Source organism: Schistocerca piceifrons, chromosome 2 (assembly GCF_021461385.2).
Source record: "Schistocerca piceifrons isolate TAMUIC-IGC-003096 chromosome 2, iqSchPice1.1, whole genome shotgun sequence".
NCBI lineage: Eukaryota > Metazoa > Arthropoda > Insecta > Orthoptera > Acrididae > Schistocerca > Schistocerca piceifrons.
In genome coordinates, this window is record NC_060139.1 from 782,570,990 (window position 1) to 782,592,611 (window position 21,622).

The 21,622-nt window shown below is 42.2% G+C and overlaps 1 protein-coding gene across 1 annotated transcript; it reads right to left on the bottom strand.

Moving 5' to 3' along the window:
- Positions 1-20,750: 20,750 nt before the first annotated feature.
- On the bottom strand, positions 20,751-21,365 carry LOC124775847 (gustatory receptor 68a-like). The gene has a single exon (XM_047250682.1). It carries the CDS (start codon positions 21,363-21,365, stop codon positions 20,751-20,753), a length of 615 nt encoding a protein of 204 aa, XP_047106638.1.
- Between the last annotated feature and the right edge of the window lie 257 nt (positions 21,366-21,622).

Consider the following 21,622-nt stretch of genomic DNA (forward strand, 5'->3'; position numbering starts at 1 on the left):
CGGAGGTAAATGCACTGCATATGGTTCACGAGCCAACGACCGTCTCGCTACCCTTTGTTGACATCTCGACACAGGTCACAATGACTGGTGTGGGCCCACGAACACCTTGACTAGAAATTAGAACTGTGACAGTGTGTACCTCTAGTCCAGTGAATCCGGTTTCAGTTGTGTCGAGCTTAAGGGCGCGTTGCAGTATGGAGTACGCCCCATGAAGTTATTGATCACGCGTGTCCACGAGTTTATATCCGTGCATGAGGTTTCTCAGTTGCTGTCTGGGCTGTCGCCACTACTGTCCCACTGCAAGGACCAACGACAGGTGATCGTTACGCAAGCATTCTGCACCCCTTTCTGGCTTTAGAGTATCCTGGTCCCATGTTTCAACAGGACAATGCCAAATGTCACCACTCTTCGGTCGGGCGCAGGTAGCTTGATGATCAGTCTCGTTAATTCACGACCGTGGCTGGACCCAGAGGTTCAAACGATCTTACCCCAATGACGCATTTATGTGACGCTGTTAATACTAGTGTACGCTCAACGAATTCAGTACCAAATACATAAGAACAATTGTGATTGGTACTTCAAGACATTGCGAGCCATTCAATGAACCCAACTATGCAAGAACAATTATAGTTAGCTCTGCAGGATGCCAGGAGCGTTATCTCTTCGGAACGAATCCAGCGCACAGTAGAGTCTATGCCTTGGCGCGTTACTGCAGTTTTGAGAACACTCAGAGTAGCGACGCGCTATTAACATCGCACTCACTGCCTTCCCATCGCTTTTGGCCACACTGTGTAAATACCACTTGGTCGAGGGTGGTTTCAAAGTTCTCGGAATCACCACGAGAGGTGAGCGCTAGCATACGAGTTCTTCATGTGATATTCATTGGACTGTTTCCTGTAAACACGTTTCACATCAGTGCTCTTGGAAGAGAGCTCTGGCGGTGATCCGGCTCTGTTGTTCCCTCGTAGTGATTTGGGAAGATGGAAAAAATCGAGATTCGATCAGTGATTAAGTACTTCGTAAAGAAAGGTATGAAAGGACATTCATGCCGATTTCCAGAATACACTGGGGGACTCTGCTCCTTTCTATTCAACTGTTGCCAAGTGGACAAACGAATTTAAATTTGGTTGCGAGAACTTAGATGATGATCTGCACAGTGGTCGACGAATATGTGTCAGTACTCCAGAAATGATTGCAAAAGTACACAAAATGGTCATGGAGGATCGCTGATTGGAAGTGAGTAAAATTGCTCACGCTTCTCAGATGTTATCTGAAAGGATATATCACATGTTAACTGAAGAATCAGAAATTAAAAAATTATCTGCAAGATGAGTGCCGCGACTCTTGATGCTGGATCAAAAATGCGTGAAAATGGACATATTGGAACAATATTTGGCCCTTTTTAGGAGAGAGAAACAAGGTTTTTTGGGCTGGTTTGTGACCACAGATGAAACTTTGGTGCACTGCTATACCCCAGAGACAAAACAGCAGTCAAAGTAGTGGAAATATGCTGATTCTCGGCCACCAAAGAAAGCAAAGACAATTCCTTTGGCAGGAAAGGTCATGGCATTAGTGTTCTGGGATGCAAAGGGGATTATCTCCCCACCGGGCAAACAATTACTGGAGAATACTATGCTAACCTTCTAGACGAATTGCAACAAAAGATACGCGAAAAAATGCCAGGTTTAACAAGGAAGAAAGTCATCTTCCATCAAGACAACACGCGTCCGCACACGTGTGCCGTCGCCATGGCAAAATTACACGAACTAAGGTATGAATTGTTGCCACACCCTCCTTATTCACCTGATACGGCTCCGTCAGACTTCCATCTCTTCCCAAAACTGAAAATTTTTCTTGATCGACTTCACTTCAAGCAAAGAATTGCTAGCCAGAGTTGACACCTATTTTGCAGGTCTGGAGGAAACTTGTTTTCGAGATGGGATCAAGGCAATGGAACATCGTCGGACCAAATGCATTAATCTACAAGGAGACTACACTGAAAAACAAAAAACAGTTTCAGTGCTGTATTTTTTTTCCGTTCTGACACCTTTTCAAACCACCCTCGTAAAATATACAAACTCGTAAACTGCACGGAGCTTACCTCGACATTTCCAGTACTTTGCCTAAATCAAAGAAATAAGATGTCGGTAGAAAAGTTCTTAATGATACACTGATGCAATGTTCCTAATATCAATGTACATGCAAAACGAAACTGCTTTAAACCGATTTTGTAAATTGGGGTTCCCACTATTGAATAAAGTTCTTAACTGTGTTTCTTAGAGCCCAATCGCGTCTGCTACCTTCCTCATCTGGCATGATAAATACGAATATTGATTATCCATCCGCCCTCCTGACACGTGGTGGCTTGTGTTTGCATTTCGATCGTGCAGCTTTCAAGCATTGGCCTTGGAGTGCGAACCTCTTCACAGAATTTTGTATTATTTCCCTCACCCTCTTCTTAAGGCGGCAATATTTTATAATCAACCCTTCCTAGGGACAATTCGAGTGCCATCTTTCCTAGCAAAGATTGTGTTACACTCATAATAGTCGTAACTACTGCTGTTACGTCTACCTCTACATCTTTACACCTTCGTAGTGTCAAATTATGAATTTTCATTTTGGCAAACCGTTTGCTGGTTTCTTCAACAATTTTTCCCCTTTGAAAAACTGCGTGTCATGGTTTCGTTTTAAATAGACTTGTATTCCCTCATTCCCTGGTATTCCACCTTGCTTTTCTCTGGATTCTTTCAAATAATAGTTCAAATGGCTCTGAGCACTATGGGACTTAACTTCTGAGGTCATCAGTCCCCTAGAACTTCTTAAGCTTAATTAACCTTATTTACTTATATACACTCCTGGAAATTGAAATAAGAACACCGTGAATTCATTGTCTCAGGAAGGGGAAACTTTATTGACACATTCCTGGGGTCAGATACATCACATGATCACACTGACAGAACCACAGGCACACAGACACAGGCAACAGAGCATGCACAATGTCGGCACTAGTACAGTGTATATCCACCTTTCGCAGCAATGGAGGCTGCTATTCTCCCGTGGAGACGATCGTAGAGATGCTGGATGTAGTCCTGTGGAACGGCTTGCCATGCCATTTCCACCTGGCGCCTCAGTTGGACCAGCGTTCGTGCTGGACGTGCAGACCGCGTGAGACGACGCTTCATCCAGTCCCAAACATGCTCAATGGGGGACAGATCCGGAGATCTTGCTGGCCAGGGTAGTTGACTTACACCTTCTAGAGCACGTTGGGTGGCACGGGATACATGCGGACGTGCATTGTCCTGTTGGAACAGCAAGTTCCCTTGCCGGTCTAGGAATGGTAGAACGATGGGTTCGATGACGGGTTGGATGTACCGTGCACTATTCAGTGTCCCCTCGACGATCACCAGTGGTGTATACGGCCAGTGTAGGAGATCGCTCCCCACACCATGATGCCGGGTGTTGGCCCTGTGTGCCTCGGTCGTATGCAGTCCTGATTGCGCTCACCTGCACGGCGCCAAACACGCATACGACCATCATTGGCACCAAGGCAGAAGCGACTCTCATCGCTGAAGACGACACGTCTCCATTCGTTCCTCCATTCACGCCTGTCGCGACACCACTGGAGACGGGCTGCACGATGTTGGGGCGTGAGCGGAAGACGGCCTAACGGTGTGCGGGACCGTAGCCCAGCTTCATGGAGACGGTTGCGAATGGTCCTCGCCGATACCCCAGGAGCAACAGTGTCCCTAATTTGCTGGGAAGTGGCGGTGCGGTCCCCTACGGCGCTGCGTAGGATCCTACGGTCTTGGCGTGCATCCGTGCGTCGCTGCGGTCCGGTCCCAGGTCGACGGGCACGTGCACCTTCCGCCAACCACTGGCGACAACATCGATGTACTGTGGAGACCTCACGCCCCACGTGTTGAGCAATTCGGCGGTACGTCCACCCGGCCTCCCGCATGCCCACTATACGCCCTCGCTCAAAGTCCGTCAACTGCACATACGGTTCACGTCCACGCTGTCGCGGCATGCTACCAGTGTTAAAGACTGCGATGGAGCTCCGTATGCCACGGCAAACTGGCTGATACTGACGGCGGCGGTGCACAAATGCTGCGCAGCTAGCGCCATTCGACGGCCAACACCGCGGTTCCTGGTGTGTCCGCTGTGCCGTGCGTGTGATCATTGCTTGTACAGCCCTCTCGCAGTGTCTGGAGCAAGTATGGTGGGTCTGACACACCGGTGTCAATGTGTTCTTTTTTCCATTTCCAGGAGTGTATTTATCCATCCAGTCACATTATGTCTTACGCTGCTGTGAGATCAATAAATGTCACTGAAGTTTTATCTCTCTTTTGGAAACCTGCTTCTATAAATGGCGTTAGGGCGAGAACTTGCTGGCAGTACCTTCGAGTCGCACAAAATCCTGCTTGATGTAAAGGGGGGGGCGAGGGGGGAGGGGGGTTGTGCCATCAACAGTTCGATATATTCGGTTATACAGAAGTCTTTCCCGTATCTTGTAATAAATGCTTAGTTGCGCGATTGGCAGATACTGAAGATTCGCTCTGAACAACGTCGCCCTCGGAAACCCGGTTTTTTGTCTAATCTACTGTAGGCCATGCGTCTTGCACTGCTTATTTATCCATCTTAAAAGTAGGGTAACTTGTGACAAGCAGCCTTATTCACTATCCTCCTCTCTGTAGCAGACTACTCAATACTGAGTCAACGTCAGCGCCACACGTCGACACCTAGCCGCAACGTTCTGATGTCATACAAGGTAAATCTTCGAACGCGACAAACCTTTCCCTTGATTTTTTGTCAGTCACTTTTTAATGTCTACGGACTGAATTAAGATTTGTACTGTAATACGAAGGCCATCGTTTTTTTTTTGTTTTTTGTTTTTTTTTCAACTTCCGATCGCATAGTACAAACGCCAGAGAAGCACCACAAGCACTGTCAGAGCCGCTTGAACTGACTCTCCCGCAAAGTGAGAAATGCGAAACAATCATTTCCTGATAGCAGAAAGGAATAGTGCATCAGAAATTCTTCGAAGAATAAGTCGAGTGTATGGAGAAAGCTTTATGGGTAATGGTGTCGTGCGTGAAAAGTATCGAAAATTCAGAGAAAATCAAAATGGTGTACATGTTGAAGGGGTCAGAGACCCAAGTCTGTCGCTACGGACGACAACAAGCTTTTCCCCGAGCTGATAAGTGGATAAGACAGCAACGTTTTCAAACTAACAAGGAACTTCGTGAGGTATAAGCAGAACTTCAAGTTAAAAATAGTAACTGAAATATAAAAATATTCTGTGTTATTAATGCGTATCATTTGTAGTTCAATAATTGTACAAAAAATTAATTTCTGGATAACATAATTGTTATCATACTGAAAAATCTGTAGAACGTTTACTCATATCCTTTCCTGTCAAATAAATATTTTCTAATATGGTAACTAACTTATAAAGAGAGGAGAATATGAAAAGCAGATTTCAAAGAAGCCTTTTCATGATAAATGGAACTCATCAAAGGCAACAATAACTGAAGTTACACGTCATTTTGCTTGTTATAATAGACACAATAACTGATATTTGGAAACATGTGCAAATGTTTGGGCTGCCTACAGTAGTTTATCGCCGCAATTGATAAAAAATCTACTTCAATCGAAAAGAAACTCTTTTTCTTAGGTTGCCTTGAACTACATCAGACAGCAACAGCGTATGTTTTTCATGCTTAGCACAACTTGTTTCCAGAATTTATTCTCATTTTCAGGTACATTTGTTAACATAAACATTTTTTGTGTTGTTTACATGTGTGATTTTCTGCCGCTCTTCCACTGCAGTTGTCGTTTTGAAACCCTGCTGCAAACGGAAAATTGGATAAAATAAATCTTCGAATTTTTTATATGCTACTGTTACAAACAATATTTTTGCCTGTCTGCTTTCAAGTATTGTGTCTTCTCCATTACACAGAATATCACACACACGCAGGTCATTACTTAAACTGTTTTGTTTTTGTACTCCAAACATGTTACACACATATTCTGACAGTACAGTTTCACAGAAAGTTTGTATGCACTTATGGGTGATACATTTTCTGTGGATTACATTATTTACATAAGGCTCTCAGTTATAAAATTTGTTTTAGCATTATTGAGCGTTAATAAAGAAGGAAGATTGGGTTTAACGTCCTGTCGACATCAAGGTCATTAGAGACAAGCACAAGTTCGGATTGTGTCAATAACAGAGAAGGAAACTGGCCATGCCCTTTTAAAGGAACCATTCCAGTATTTGTCTAGAGCAATTTAGGGGACTCACAGAAAAGCTAAATCTGATGGCCGGACGCGGGTTTGAGCCATTGACCTCCCAAATGCGAGTCCATTGTATTAACCACTGCGCTACATCGCTCGGGATATTGACTGTTACGTTATTGATTACGTTTATATGATGTTTTGTTGTGATTGTTGAGTAGAATCTACGAGGAACTGAACATATTTATGGAAATTACTGCTGTTATCACATGCAGTAGAAACATTTAAAAAATTAACTGATTCCCTATCTACACTCCTGGAAATGGAAAAAAGAACACATTGACACCGGTGTGTCAGACCCACCATACTTGCTCCAGACACTGCGAGAGGGCTGTACAAGCAATGATCACACGCACGGCACAGCGGACACACCAGGAACCGCGGTGTTGGCCGTCGAATTGCGCTAGCTGCGCAGCATTTGTGCACCGCTGCCGTCAGTGTCAACCAGTTTGCCGTGCCATACGGAGCTCCATCGCAGTCTTTAACACTGGTAGCATGCCGCGACAGCGTGGACGTGAACCGTATGTGCAGTTGACGGACTTTGAGCGAGGGCGCATAGTGGGCATGCGGGAGGCCGGGTGGACGTACCGCCGAATTGCTCAACACGTGGGGCGTGAGGTCTCCACAGTACATCGATGTTGTCGCCAGTGGTTGGCGGAAGGTGCACGTGCCCGTCGACCTGGGACCGGACCGCAGCGACGCACGGATGCACACCAAGACCGTAGGATCCTGCGCAGTGCCGTAGGGGACTGCACCGCCACTTCCCAGCAAATTAGGGACACTGTTGCTCCTGGGGTATCGGCGAGGACCATTCGCAACCGTCTCCATGAAGCTGGGCTACGGTCCCGCACACTGTTAGGCCGTCTTCCGCTCACGCCCCAACATCGTGCAGCCCGCCTCCAGTGGTGTCACGACAGGCGTGAATGAAGGGACGAATGGAGACGTGTCGTCTTCAGCGATGAGAGTCGCTTCTGCCTTGGTGCCAATGATGGTCGTATGCGTGTTTGGCGCCGTGCAGGTGAGCGCCACAATCAGGACTGCATACGACCGAGGCACACAGGGCCAACACCCGGCATCATGGTGTGGGGAGCGATCTCCTACACTGGCCGTACACCACTGGTGATCGTCGAGGGGACACTGAATAGTGCACGGTACATCCAAACCGTCATCGAACCCATCGTTCTACCATTCCTAGACCGGCAAGGGAACTTGCTGTTCCAACAGGACAATGCACGTCCGCATGTATCCCGTGCCACCCAACGTGCTCTAGAAGGTGTAAGTCAACTACTCTGGCCAGCAAGATCTCCGGATCTGTCCCCCATTGAGCATGTTTGGGACTGGATGAAGCGTCGTCTCACGCGGTCTGCACGTCCAGCTCGAACGCTGGTCCAACTGAGGCGCCAGGTGGAAATGGCATGGCAAGCCGTTCCACAGGACTACATCCAGCCTCTCTACAATCGTCTCCATGGGAGAATAGCAGCCTGCATTGCTGCGAAAGGTGGATATACAATGTACTAGTGCCGACATTGTGCATGCTCTGTTGCCTGTGTCTATGTGCCTGTGGTTCTGTCAGTGTGATCATGTGATGTATCTGACCCCAGGAATGTGTCAATAAAGTTTCCTCTTCCTGGGACAATGAATTCACGGTGTTCTTATTTCAATTTCCAGGAGTGTAGTTTATCATTAAGAATTCTTTCTCTTTTTGTGATGTACAAAAATATCCAGCTCCTCCATTAAATCCACTGTATGTGATTTTTGGAAGTGGTGGAGTATCTTAAGATCTCCTTCTGTTTTTGGATGAGTGTGCAGCGTTCTTTTTATATGTGTTGCTGATTTTGTGAACTGGGTAGGTTTGTAAAATTTGATATGTTCAATGAATTTAATTTGGACGTTTCTATCAGTTGGTCCTATGTAGTGGCTGGAGCAAGTTTTACATGTGATTTTGTTTATCATTGTTTAATGTGTGCACTAATTTCTGTTGTAGTTTGTTGCTCAGGAGAAAGCGACTTTCACTTTATGTGACTTAAGTAGGTAAGTAGGTTTGCTGTTTTTTGACAAATGATACCTATATAAGGGATGCTAGCCATACTTTTAATTGTATTGTTGCTTCCTTCTATAGAACCAGGAATTTCTTCCCTTTTTTTATTTGTTTCTACATTTTGCCGATTACTGAGCAGATGAAGTCATTAACTGGACACTGAAATTTGTTTACTGCGTGTAGTTCTGGGAGAAAGATCCTGTATTACATTTCAACATGAAGATATACTTAGAATGATTCTGACATATTTACTTATTTAAGCTGATCTGATCACAGCCGTCAGACCCTCTCTTACATGTACAGAACCATTTTTACAACATAGACACATAAGAAATAATAGTTCTAATAGAGCAAATAATATTAAAACCATTTGAGTGTCTGAAGCGGCAATGTGAGTAAATAATACTATTTATGAACTAATTAATAAGTACTGAGAGTACTTTTGCAGCTACTGCAACTAATAGTAGTGCTAATAGCAATAGTAATAAGAATGACAATAATAATAATAATTATTAATGGCAGCTATGAAAAGAATTTGTTAGTGTACAAAATAGATGTTTTTTTGATATAGCAAATTCTGGGGAAATAAAATTTAAAGAGATGCACTAAGTAAGAATACAGGGAAATAAGGACGACGTGGTTGGAAAGAAGGATTTGCAATGGTAGCGAGTGCACACAGGAACAATAGTAATCATTATTGTTGCTCTGGTAGATATGTCATTATCTGCCTTCTGAAGCTGGACATGTTTTTCAGTTGTCTAATATAATGCAGGAGGTTACTCCAGCGTTGGTTTCCTGCTACTGAGACGGATTTCGAGAAAGTGGCTCAACGATGGAGTGGGACAGAGAGGATTTTGTTCTGACGGAAGCGGATGTTTCTGTCGTGTTGTTAAGACAAGAGCGTTAAGATCGAGAAGAGAGATGGGGAACAGTGTACTTTCATAAGACAGTAGAGAAGCCAGAAGGTATGGAAATCTCTACGCTTGTCTGCACGCAGCTAGGACAGCTGTGCATATGGTGCTGAAATGTGATCAGAAAGTCGAACATCACAGATCTAACGACGATAGACATTCGTAACCGTGAGCTTTCCTGAAAAAGACCTTGCAAGATAACATAGATTTTCATCTATTGTTACTCCTAGGTTCTTTGCTGAAGAAGAGAAATTGATATTCGTCCCATATAGAATTAAGATGAGAGAGATTCCCCTTTTGCCTAAAGAGGCAAAAATTACCAAACAGTACCACTTTGTTTTTGGATGGGTTGAGCGTTAACCCTATATCCTTTGGTGAAGAGAGAAGTTGATATTTTTCCCATATAGCGCTAAGATGGTAGGGAGTCTCCTATTTCGACTATTAAGCCTAAAATTACCAAACAGTACAGCCTTTGTTTTGAAGGGGTTGAGCATTAACCCTATATCCTGCGAGAATTTGGGTAGTGCACAGAGGTCGGTACTGTGATTCTCCATAGCTGTCTTCAGATGTACTGGTTTTCACTTAGATACAACTGGAGGTCATAAGATACATGTGCTATTTGCAGTAGGACAAAACTGATAACTCATCATTTACATACAATAAAAAGAGAATGGGACCTAATACTGAATCCTAAGGAAAGCCTCATACTACCTGTGTTCAGTGAACTTTATGGTGTCAGACATGAAGCATTTCTGTCCAGACGCCGGGTGTGAGAGAAACCAATGCACTGCACATGATGAGAAATTTAGGCTGCTAAGTTTTGCAAGTAAGATATTGAAGTCGACATTTGAAACTCTTTCCTGAAGTCTAAGAAGCACACCATAAATGGCTCTTGGGCATCTATTGCAAGCTTAAGGTCATTTGTTACTTTTATTAAGGCAGATGTTGTGCTGCAATGTTTATGGAAAGTTGGTTGATATTCATCTAGTAACCCTATTTCATCCATGTTGGACTGTTGTAAGGAAATGCGACTGTTTATGATAATGAAAGTTCGAGTAAAAACAGTTATTTCGTACCATGACGAGTTTTCAGAGTTTACAGCCTTATCTTCAAGTGAACAATGATATTGTGTAACATTTTTGCATACATTTTCAAGTATATTTATGACGAACCGCAGGGTTCTGTTCACTTTAACAGACTGTAAGTAATTCTATATTATAAATTTAAAACTTACGGTCTTAGTGCCTACTATTCTAACAAATGCCTGTTATAGGTTTTTATAGCAAAATGAAACCACAACAAACAACCGGCTGAATACCAGTAACAAATATATAACAAAATATGAAGATGAGACTGTAAACGGTAGGGAGTTAGCTGGTCAGTGACTATATATTCTAGGGCCTTAGACAATGCTGGAAGAATACTAATAGGTCGGTAATCAGAGCATGCTGTGGAAGCGTAGTGACTTAACTAGTCCCTGTTTACAGATCTCAGATAAAAACACTTGTGTTTAAGGAGTGGTTGATGATAAGTGTTATAGCAGGCAGTGCTGAGTCAGTAAGAAACTACATCATTTGGACTGTGAGCCATCGTGACCAGTAAATGCTGATCTGATACACATAATGACTTTTTTGACTGTATTGCAAGTAACATGCTTCAGATAGAAATTTCGTCGCTACAGCTATTTGCCCCATCAAGTAATCTACGACACTCTTTTTCGTTTTTATTTCAATTGTGGTTGCAGGCAGTGTGAAGTCCCGGCCCAGCTCATCGGCTGGAGCCATGGGATCACCTGAAACTTTTACTTTGCCTATACCAAGATTATGCATGTTTTTCCATAGAACAGCTGGTCTACTTCTGTTGTTGGTTAATGTATGGGCATGCCTGAGTTTTTCAGCCGCACTGATTCTTTTGCGTTTGCAATATGATTTTCAATGTGGGACATAGTTTGTATGACCGATGTGCAGTGTCTCGAGATTCGCCAGCTGTTTTAGTTCGTCTGTTAGCCAAGGTGCATTTTTCCCAGGAACCTGAAGAAATATGAAGTTACTCCACGTAATGGAGACATTTTGGCGTCATCAGAGCGAGATGATTCTTGAGATAATAATAAACCAACGTTCAGAAGTGCTTATCAAAAAATGCATGGATTCAACACTGCTAGAACTCAGTTCGCGAATAAAAAGCGCAAAGTTGTTAATTATATATTCATAACCTTCTTGTTCGACCGTCGTCCGCCTAAAAAGTGAATAAAGACGTGTGATCGGTGTAGTGCAACTGGATTAGTCGTATTTGTTGTGGTGGGTTCCACATAGAGCTGTGGTGGCAGGTGCATTTCATAAACATAATTTTCTATTCTAACAAAGATTTTAACTTAGGTTCCTCCTTTACATGTAACTGCAACACATCCATCACACATTTCTTTGATGAAGTTACCCACACTGCATTGCGTAAATAATCAATCACACACTTGTTTGATGAAGTTACCCACACTGCATTGCGAAAATAATCAGTTGCTTCTACCACTGTCGTTTATAGTCATTTTATGCAACCCAGACTTATGTATCAGGAACGGTATCCAGACAGGAGATTAGAGATTCTTTCTTAGAGATTTGGCAAACTGTTAGCAAACGGAATCATACTGTAAAAAATACATGTGAGGATTGGCAATGAGTTAAACCAAGATATACCTTATATCCACCACAGTTACCCAAATGTCGCCATTCTTGTGTGGTGTTTTGTATGTCTCTGTAAGTTTATTCAGTTTATAGTAGTTAATCTTTATTGCTTTTGCCTTACTAATCGAAGAGTCCACAATCTTTGTTTGTATCAATAATCTGTTGTAGATGGTTAGGAAACGTTGTCTTATAAACTGTGTTTCTCCATCTGAAACAATGAAATTAACGGGAGGTATCAAATTGAAAGCGTGGAAGTAACAACATCTACATTTATACTCCGCAAACCAACTAACGGTGTGTGATGGAGGGCACTTTACGTGCCACCGTCATTACCTCCCTTTCCTGTTCCAGTGGTGTGTGGTTCGAGGGGAAGAACGACTGCCGGAAAGCCTCTGTGCATGCTCGAATCTCTCTAATTTTATATTCGTGATCTCCTCGGGAGGTATATGTAGGGAGAAGCAATATATTCGATACCTCATCCAGAAACGCACCCTCTCGAAACCGCGCAGCAAGCTACACCACGATGCAGAGCGCCTATCTTGCAGAGTCTGCCACTTGAGTTTGCTAAAAATCTCCGTAATGCTATCACGCTTACCAAATAACCCTGTGACGAAACGCGTCGCTCTTCTTTGGATCTTCTCTATCTCCTTTGTCAACCCAACCTGGTATGGATCCTACATCCTACACTGATGAGCAATACTCAAGTATAGGTCGAACGAATGTTTTGTAAGCCATCTCCTTTGTTGATGGACTACATTTTCTAAGGACTCTCCCAATGAATCTCAACCTGGCACCCACCTTCTTTTTTTCTTTCTTTTGCTTGTGCCTTTTCCCGCAAGGATGGAGGGTGCGCATGGTTAATCGGATTTGGCATGGTTAATTTAAGGGGTGACTGGATGCCCCTCCTGCCGCAACCCTGTACCCCCCGGGACGGAATTAGTGTACCCCAACTGTCTGTGTGTACTGTAATCCATGGAATAGTGCGAATGTGTTCAGATGTCTGCGAGCCATGTAACTGAGGCGGGATGTGGGCCCCAGCCCGGTATTCACCTAGTGGGATGTGGAAAACCACCTAAATACCACATCCAGGCTGGCTGGCCTCCGTCGTTAAGCCGCCGGGCGGATTCGAACTGGGGCCAGCGCGCCTATCCAAGTCCAGGAAGCAGCGCATTAGCACTCTCGGCTAACCTGGCGAACCTGGTACCTGCCTTACCAACAATTAAACACTGAAGTATATAACCAAATGAAAAGTATAATACGTTATTTGCCACATTAATGTGTTAAAGCAAATTAAAAATAAAATTTGTACAATAGGCCTAACATGTCTTTGTATACTAAATAAGTTACTCTGTGACATTTTGACAATGTACCTCACATCTCCAGAGCGAACTTGGAAACAACATTTTTCTGGCGTTTGTGGTTGCATAAAACGATATCGGTAGGAGCAACTAAATCACCCTGTATGCAAGTAGTGATTTCAGTTTGCAATTTGCAACTAGTGCGTTAACAGGAAACGTTAGGCTCCACCCAAGTAACTATCGTGTAAGTGTCAACATTGCTGTTGTGCATATATGTATGCACTGTGTGTGTGCATGCTGTATATCGTTTTATTTTCTTATTCCCAGATGATGTTATGCAGTATCTCCTGACGAAGACGTCTCAGCAGGAGAGCATATAATTTTCAATACGTTTTCACTCTAACGTCAAGTCGAAGTAAACATCTCAATGTTGGATTGTTATTTGACCTTGAATTCAGCCGAGCAGTGATTTTTTAAAACTCATGTTACTGTGGTTCTAAAGTGATATTGTCCCCTACAGAGTGGTATCTGTGTGACAACTCAACAGCAACTGCATGCATGTTTACTCGAAATACTCGAATAACTGCAATGCTGCTGGGTGATCACAAAATTGTATTGATTACTTCCCACGAACAATCAAACTTTTTGACGAAACAGAGTCGAATCACTTGCAGGAACAGACTTTCAAGTATTTAAGGTGTATTAGTTAGGTCATACAGCACACACTCGACCAGAGATTGAGTTGGCAGCCTTATTTTTATAGTTTCTATGAAACATTGTGGGCCAATTTACTCCGAATCCCACGAAAGAAAATGTATCTTAATATGTCGATACGTGTTGCCGTCAACACGCAGAACTACACCATCCAGCCACATTAATGCCACAAACGCGAACCTCCTTTTGCAGTGTGGACTGCAAAAGAGTCAGTGAGGTTACGGAAGGTATGGATGTGGACCAGCTGCACTAGGTTTCTCAGTCGAAGTGGTCCTACAGATTCGGGAGTGAGTTTAAATCTGGGGAGGCTGGTGGCCAGGGGAGTACAGTAGACACAACGTGGTGGTCTTTGAACCATGCATGTTTACTGCGAGCTGTATTAAACATTGCATTATCCTGCTGATAGATAACATCATGCTGAGGAAAAACTAACTGCATATGGGTGTGGACATGGCCCCCAAGGATAGTTGCTCAGTAGTTGCACCTCTCTTTGTCCATATACATCTCTGCAGCCGTAGTTCCCTCCTGTTATCTACGGCCTGTAGTATACCACAGTTGTCTAGGCACCGATTTTGGATAGTCCCATTTTGCCAGGCAATGTTACTTTAGCCGTGGAGGCATGCGAACAACTCTCAGACTTAGACCGAAATCTAGCGATCATTCCCTTTTGGACATCAGAGAAATCGCTCCATTTCCACTAAAGCCAAAAGAAATCTATCAGCATCACAATATCAGGTCTTTCCAGTCGCTAATATAAACGATACATCACAAGGCATGACATATCATTATTCAGCCATGCTGTGTGTAAAATTGAGAGCAGGGTAATTTGCTGACATGCTGTGCAGGAACATTCCAGCAGCTGAAACACCTATCACTTTGTTTTAGCCCAGCAAGGACAACAGATTGAATATTTGGGCCACATAGTGACTGCAACGAAATAAATCTTACTCATCGAAAAGGACTAAGAGACTGAGTGAAAGATTTTGAGTTGAGAAGGATACATAGAGCAGTGGATGTACTCTTGTGAGCCTTTCCACCAGCTAGTAACTAATGGTGACAGATTTTGAGATGGACAGTGTGGGATTCAACGATTTTTTTGGATATCACTCTTCTGACTCGTTTGATATCATTTACCATGATTTCATTTCTTACAGCAATCTCTTCAGCTCAGAGTAGCACTTACACACAGTGTCTTCAGTTATTTAGTGTGTATATACCGATATGTCAACCCCTTTAGTAACGTGTGAGATATTCCCTGATCTCTTCGTATATGTCCATCATCCATTTCCTCCTATGTAGTTAGTTTTCCACATACTCCTTCGCTGCCAATCAACTGATTTTGAGAGATATATAAATTGCGTTTGAAAAGTATAAAATGGGCACAGTAACTAACAACCACATTCATAGTAAACATCATTCTATATTTCCCCTATGACCATTCACAGAAATCAGTATTTTGCATTGATTCTCAAAATGAATAATGTAAATGAATTAATTTTTTTCTCTTTAACACAGTTTTACATACACAAATAATAACAGTTAAAATGTCAATAACTTCTAAATAATAAGTTTGTGACTATATATATAAATCACATACAATTTGAAGATTCTGAATGTCTCAATGTGATCATTCAAATTACTGAACATGGTCACCAAGTTTATTTTCCACCTTTTTCCATTCTGAAGGAAAATTTGATTGAATAGAGAAGTAAGCTATAGCACAAAAAATGAGAACAAGCTATGGTGTGCAAGCTACAGCTTTATAACTAATGCCATCTACTGGCAAGATCATTATCTTCACTGATAATATGAAGAAAGTATTTTTTTAACTATAAGTACCCTTAAAGTTTGAGCTATAATGTGGTAGAGACATTTATGAGCTACAAACTTATTGTTTCTTGAATATAAGTAGTAATAATTTTTACTTTCATTGGTTCATGTTACTTTCTGAAGATTTCTTCATATTTTATAATTATACAATTGTAGAAGCATATCAAATTTTTCTGAGGAAGCAAAACATTATTAATGTAAATCTTTTTCTGGTGTTGAACTCGAGAACCGAGAAGTGATAATTCTCAGTACCTTAATGAAGTGAATTTTTCTTCCCCACACTGTGTTTCGCGCTTAATAATGGAAAGGTTTGAAAAAGAGGTTTTGATTATAACAACACTAAAACAAACTGTTTGTAAGATATTATTACTCAATATTTATACAATATCATACTAGAAACTTGTCGTGTATTAAAACCAGTCCGAAGTTTTGCACTATTTATTGTAAATGAAATACATTCTTCAGCTTCTAGTTTTAATTAAAAACTGTTTAAGTAAAAACTGATGCTTTTGACTCTGCTGACAATTTTCTTTTAGTATGAGTTACAGTGTGTGACTCTTATGATGTGTATGCACAAATGTCGAATGTTTGGATGAGTAAGAAGGTCATGTACCATCTTTACATTTATGAATTGATTACTCGTTATAATCCTAAAAATTTAAATCTTTCAATAAAGTTAGTGACCCAACAACTATCCTCTGAAAACAAGAAAATATTATCACAATTTGTTTGGAGTAGTGCATATAAAATTATCTGCTAAATTCTCTAGAAGAACATGTTATTTTGAAATAATAATTAAGTAAGAAATGTTTAGTCAGTTAGATACGTGACACACTGTTTAATTTTTTATTGCATATATAAATTATCATTCACTAGTAGAATGAAAAGTGTAAGCAAATAAAAAGATGAAGATTAAAATGCGAGTAAATGTAAGTGCTGACAAATGATTCTGTGTTAACAACAGAAATATATCTAGTGAAAGTGAAAATAATTAACTTTGAAGAAATATATGAGTAATGAATCTTGAAAGATGACATTCTTACACTATTTTCCTAGGATGATATAAGAGACTATTTTCCTTATCTTGCCTGTTCTTATTTTACTTTCTTTTTTTTTCAGTTCTGTGGTGTAATACACTTCAAATAGATGTACTTATGTATTATTCATACTTCAAAGAAATTTAATTCATTTGCTCTTTAAAATTTGTAGTAACTGAAAGGATTTTTTGCAGTGCTTTGTGTTACTGCTCTCACTCTTTATTTGCAAACCTAAGATGTTTTTTGTAGCTCTTAATCTTTTCCACATGGCTCATCACATTCTCACTGCGTTTTATATATGAAAACACTTGCATACAAATTTTTATAACGTTTTTATCCTCTGAAATAGCTTCATCAACAGCAAAAGTAATTAAATTTAGTGAGTACAGTATATAAATAAATTCTATTTTGATCTATACATTAGCTCAATAATCACGATTGTTAATTCATAGTAACATTCATAGGCTTAACCTGAATATCGCAGTATGGATTACAATTATTAAAACACAGTAAAAGTTCTTCACTGAAAAGGAGAATACCAGAACATTAAATTAACTAGACACATGATGTGCTAAGTTAAGGAACTCTGAGATGTGTGATTCAAAATGAAAATATGTAGCACTGTCGATTTTGAGTTACTCAACAGATATAGAGACTATGTTTTGTTAGTGTTAAGTGAGGAGTTGACAGTGCAAGGAGTTGACAGTGCACCAGACCTATGTATCAACTTTCATTAGAGTCCATCATTCTAGAGGACAGTGACAGTTACTATACCAATAACTTACGTCATACACAATGTAGGATTTTCATTTTGGCCACAATGTTTAGCAGAATGCATGAGATTTCGCTTTGTTCCATGGGTGACTTTAATAACACGATTATAATGGTGTTACCAGAGTGAGAGGAAATTGTAGAGTCTTGCCCAGTTGACCACCTTAACATATAACAACTTTGGTGTGTGATCAATGCTACTGATTGTTCAACCCCCACTTAGGCTAACTAACAAATATCATTTATGATTTGTTTTTTCGAGATAATTGTATTGAAATTTAAGAGAGTTTGATACCAGATGTGTTTCACTTTTATATACAGATGATCATCAGTGGTGACTCTGCAAATACACTTTGCATAATACAATCCTGCAGTTCGATACTTTTACATTAAAAACTATTTTTCCCTGCTTATTTCTTGTGTAATTTTTTTATTTTGCGGTTTATTAATTCTTTTTACATATTCTGCAAGTATTTCCATCATTGGTTGCAAAAATTTGGTTCTACTTTCACGCTTCGCATTTATTCTGCTTTTAGGAACCCAGTCTCCCGTTTGCTGCATTTACATTCTTTGCACTTTACCGCATTCATAGAAATTGCTACCGCTGTTTCTCCTTTTCAGCACTCAGGACAGTGTTAATGTATTATCATGTAATCATTTGTTTTCCATGTGGGTTGTAAGTATTGCCAACCTGGCAATTGGGATATTTTAAAATACGCTTCCATTTTCATGTCTGTGTGTGTTTGTGTGTGTGTGTTATGTGTGAGGGAGAGAGAGACAGGGTTACAGAAGATATGTTAGGAGTTAGGTAAAGATGTGAATGGTGTGAGTATAATCACGTTTTTCGACCTCAAGCTCTGCTAACAGCGAGGGAAGTACCTTGAGACTACAGAGTACATAAAAAGCAATAATAAATGCAGAAAGATAATTTTACGACGAAGTCACAAGGAAAAAACTGTTTTTAACCTGCTGCATCTACAGCCGTCCGTAACTGCGAAAGTTTTCCCGATGCAGGAGTTTATACACGAACTTGCCTCTCGATTACATCCTAGTTCAGGCGATCTGGGTAGCCAAATCATTCCTTCGAATTGTCCAGAATAGTCTACAAAGCAATCGCGAACAATTGTGGCCCAGTAACGTGGTGCGTTGCCATTCATTAAAAAAAAAAAAAAAAAAAAAAAAAACCGTCTTCGTTTTGGAACATGAAGTCCATGAAGGACTGCAAATGGTCTCCGAGAAGTCGAACAAAACAGTTTCCAGTCAGTGACTGGTTCAGTTGGACCAGAGAACGCATTCCATTTCATGTAAACACAGCCCACACCATTATGGAGCCACTACCAGCTTGCACAGCGCCCTGTTGACAACCTGGCTCCATGGCTTCGTGGAGTCTGAGCCACATTCGAATCCTATTATCAGCTCTTATCAACTGAAACTGCGTCTCATCTGGCCAGATATGCCCAAGCGCCTAGGGCCCAACCGATATGGTCACAAGCCCAGGTAATGTTGCGCTTTTAGCAAAGGCATTCACATCGGTCGTCTGCTGCCATAATTCATTAATGGCAAATTTCGCTGCACTGTCCTAACGGATACGTCATCATACGATCCATATTGATTTCTGCTGTTATTTCAGGCAGTGTTACTGTTAACACTGGCAACTCTACGCAAACGCCACTGCCCTCGGTTGTTAAGTGAAGACCATTGCGTTGTTATTGGTAGGATTAATGTCTGAAATTTGCTGTTCTCGGCACACTCTTGACTCTGTGAATCTCGAAATACTGAATAGCGTAACGATTTCTGTAATAGAATGTCCCATATGTCTAGCTCTACTACCATTCCGCTTTCAAAGTCAGTTAACTCCCGTCGTGCAACCATAATCACATCGGAAACATTTTCATATGAGTCATTTATGTACAAATGACAGCTCCGCCAGTGCACTGGCCTTTTAACTTGGTGTACTAGAAATTGTGGATATTTGTGGTAAGTTCCTATGGGACCAAACTGCCACGGTTATCGGTCCCTAGGCTTAAAAACTACTTAATCAAGCTTAAATTATCTTACGCTAAGGACAACACACACCCATGCCTGAGGGAGGATTCGAACCTCCGACGGAGGGAGCCGCATGAACTGTGGCAAGGTGCCCAGGACCACGCAGCTACCCCTCGCGGCCAGTGTACTCGAAACTACCGCCGTCTGGACATGTGAATATCACTAGCCCACGCCTTAACGCCACCTCAGTGTATAGCAGCTTCGGCAGAGATCGTCATGCAAGCACACACACACACACACACACACACACACACACACACACACACACACACCTATATATATATATATATATATATATATATATATATATATATATATATATATATCAGGAAACATTCCTCACACACAAAGAAAGAAAATATGTTGTGTGGACATGTGTCCGGAAACGCTTACTTTCCATGTTAGAGCTCATTTTAGTTTCGTCCACCCACGCTCAATGGAGCACGTTATCACGATTTCATACGGGATACTCTACCTGTGCTGCTAGAACATATGCCTTTACAAGTACGTCAGAACATGTGGTCCATGCGCGATGGAGCTCCTGCACATTTCAGTCGAAGTGTTCGTACGCTTCTCAACAACAGATTCGGTGACCGATAGATTGGTAGAGGCGTACCAATTCCATGGCCTCCACGCTCTCCTGACCTCAACCCTCTTGACTTTCATTTATGGGGGCATTTGAAAGCTCATGTCTACGCAACCCCGGTACCAAATGTAGAGACTCTTCGTGCTCGTATTGTGGACGGCTGTGATACAATACGCCATTCTCCAGGGCTGCATCAGCGCATCAGGGATTCTATGCGACGGAGGGTGGATGCATGTATCCTCGCTAACGGAGGACATTTTGAACATTTCCTGTAACAAAGTGTTTGAAGTCACGCTGGTACGTTCTGTTGCTGTGTGTTTCCATTCCATGATTAATGTGATTTGAAGAGAAGTAATAAAATGAGCTCTAACATGTAAAGTAAGCGTTTCCGGACACATGTCCACATAACATATTGTCTTTCTTTGTGTGTGAGGAATGTTTCCTGAAAGTTTGGCCGTACCTTTTCGTAACATATATATATATATATATATATATATATATATATATATATATATATATGCGACCACTCGTACTCAGTTTTCCATAACTACTTGGAGGAGAGCTGTCCCAATATGACGAGGTACGTCACTATCGCAGCGAGCGCAGAAACCAAGAGTCGGCGGTCAAGAGTGACGAATCCGGCAGCGGTGAACCGGAGTGGTGGACTGTGGAGAGTGAGCCGCAAGAAGGCCTCCAGTTCGGCGCATCGGCGGTCGGACATCACTGAGGCCCTCAAGAGAAACAAGCCGCAGGCAGCCGCCTCGTCTGCGGTGGCAGAGCAGCTCAGACACACCAACAGGATGTTCAGCGAGTGGTAGGCCGCCCAGAGCCCCGAGACGGCTGACGATTCGCTGTACGAGAACTCGACGATCCAGTGCGGTCTGACGAGCTGCATGAGGATTTCGTAGGCGCTGCACAAGGCGCTGCACAGGCAATACGCGACGTTGAAAGCCATCGGCAGGCCGAAGTAGCTCTGTAGGAACTCGGCGGCGTGCGAGAGCGCCATTTGAGCTTTTCGCAGCTGCCGCAGTCTCCCGGCTGGTGCCACACGCCTCGATGGGCCGACCATTGGCCGCCACATCGTAGGGTCACCAGACAGAGGCAGCAACGACCGGAGGTCAGCGTTGAGGCTGCAGAACCTTTCTCGCAACTCCAGCACCATCCCGACGAACTGTAATGTCGCTGTCCCGTGGAAGAACTCTTCGGCAACGTAGAAAAAAATTACATGTGCCTCGCTGTAACGTTTAGAGGTTATGAATCCGACGACAAACACCATCAGACAGTGAATAACGAAAAGGAGACCTACCAGACTCTTTGCATGTCCTCCTTTACTACTCAGCAGACGCGAATCTGCGAAATTGAGTGCTTCAGTGAACGATATTAGCCAGTGGTGTCGACTAAAGGCACACGTCCCGAACA

Bases quoted from the DNA above. Each gene is read 5' to 3' on its own strand.
- LOC124775847 (XM_047250682.1), bottom strand. From the start codon at position 21,365: ATGGTGCTGGAGTTGCGAGAAAGGTTCTGCAGCCTCAACGCTGACCTC.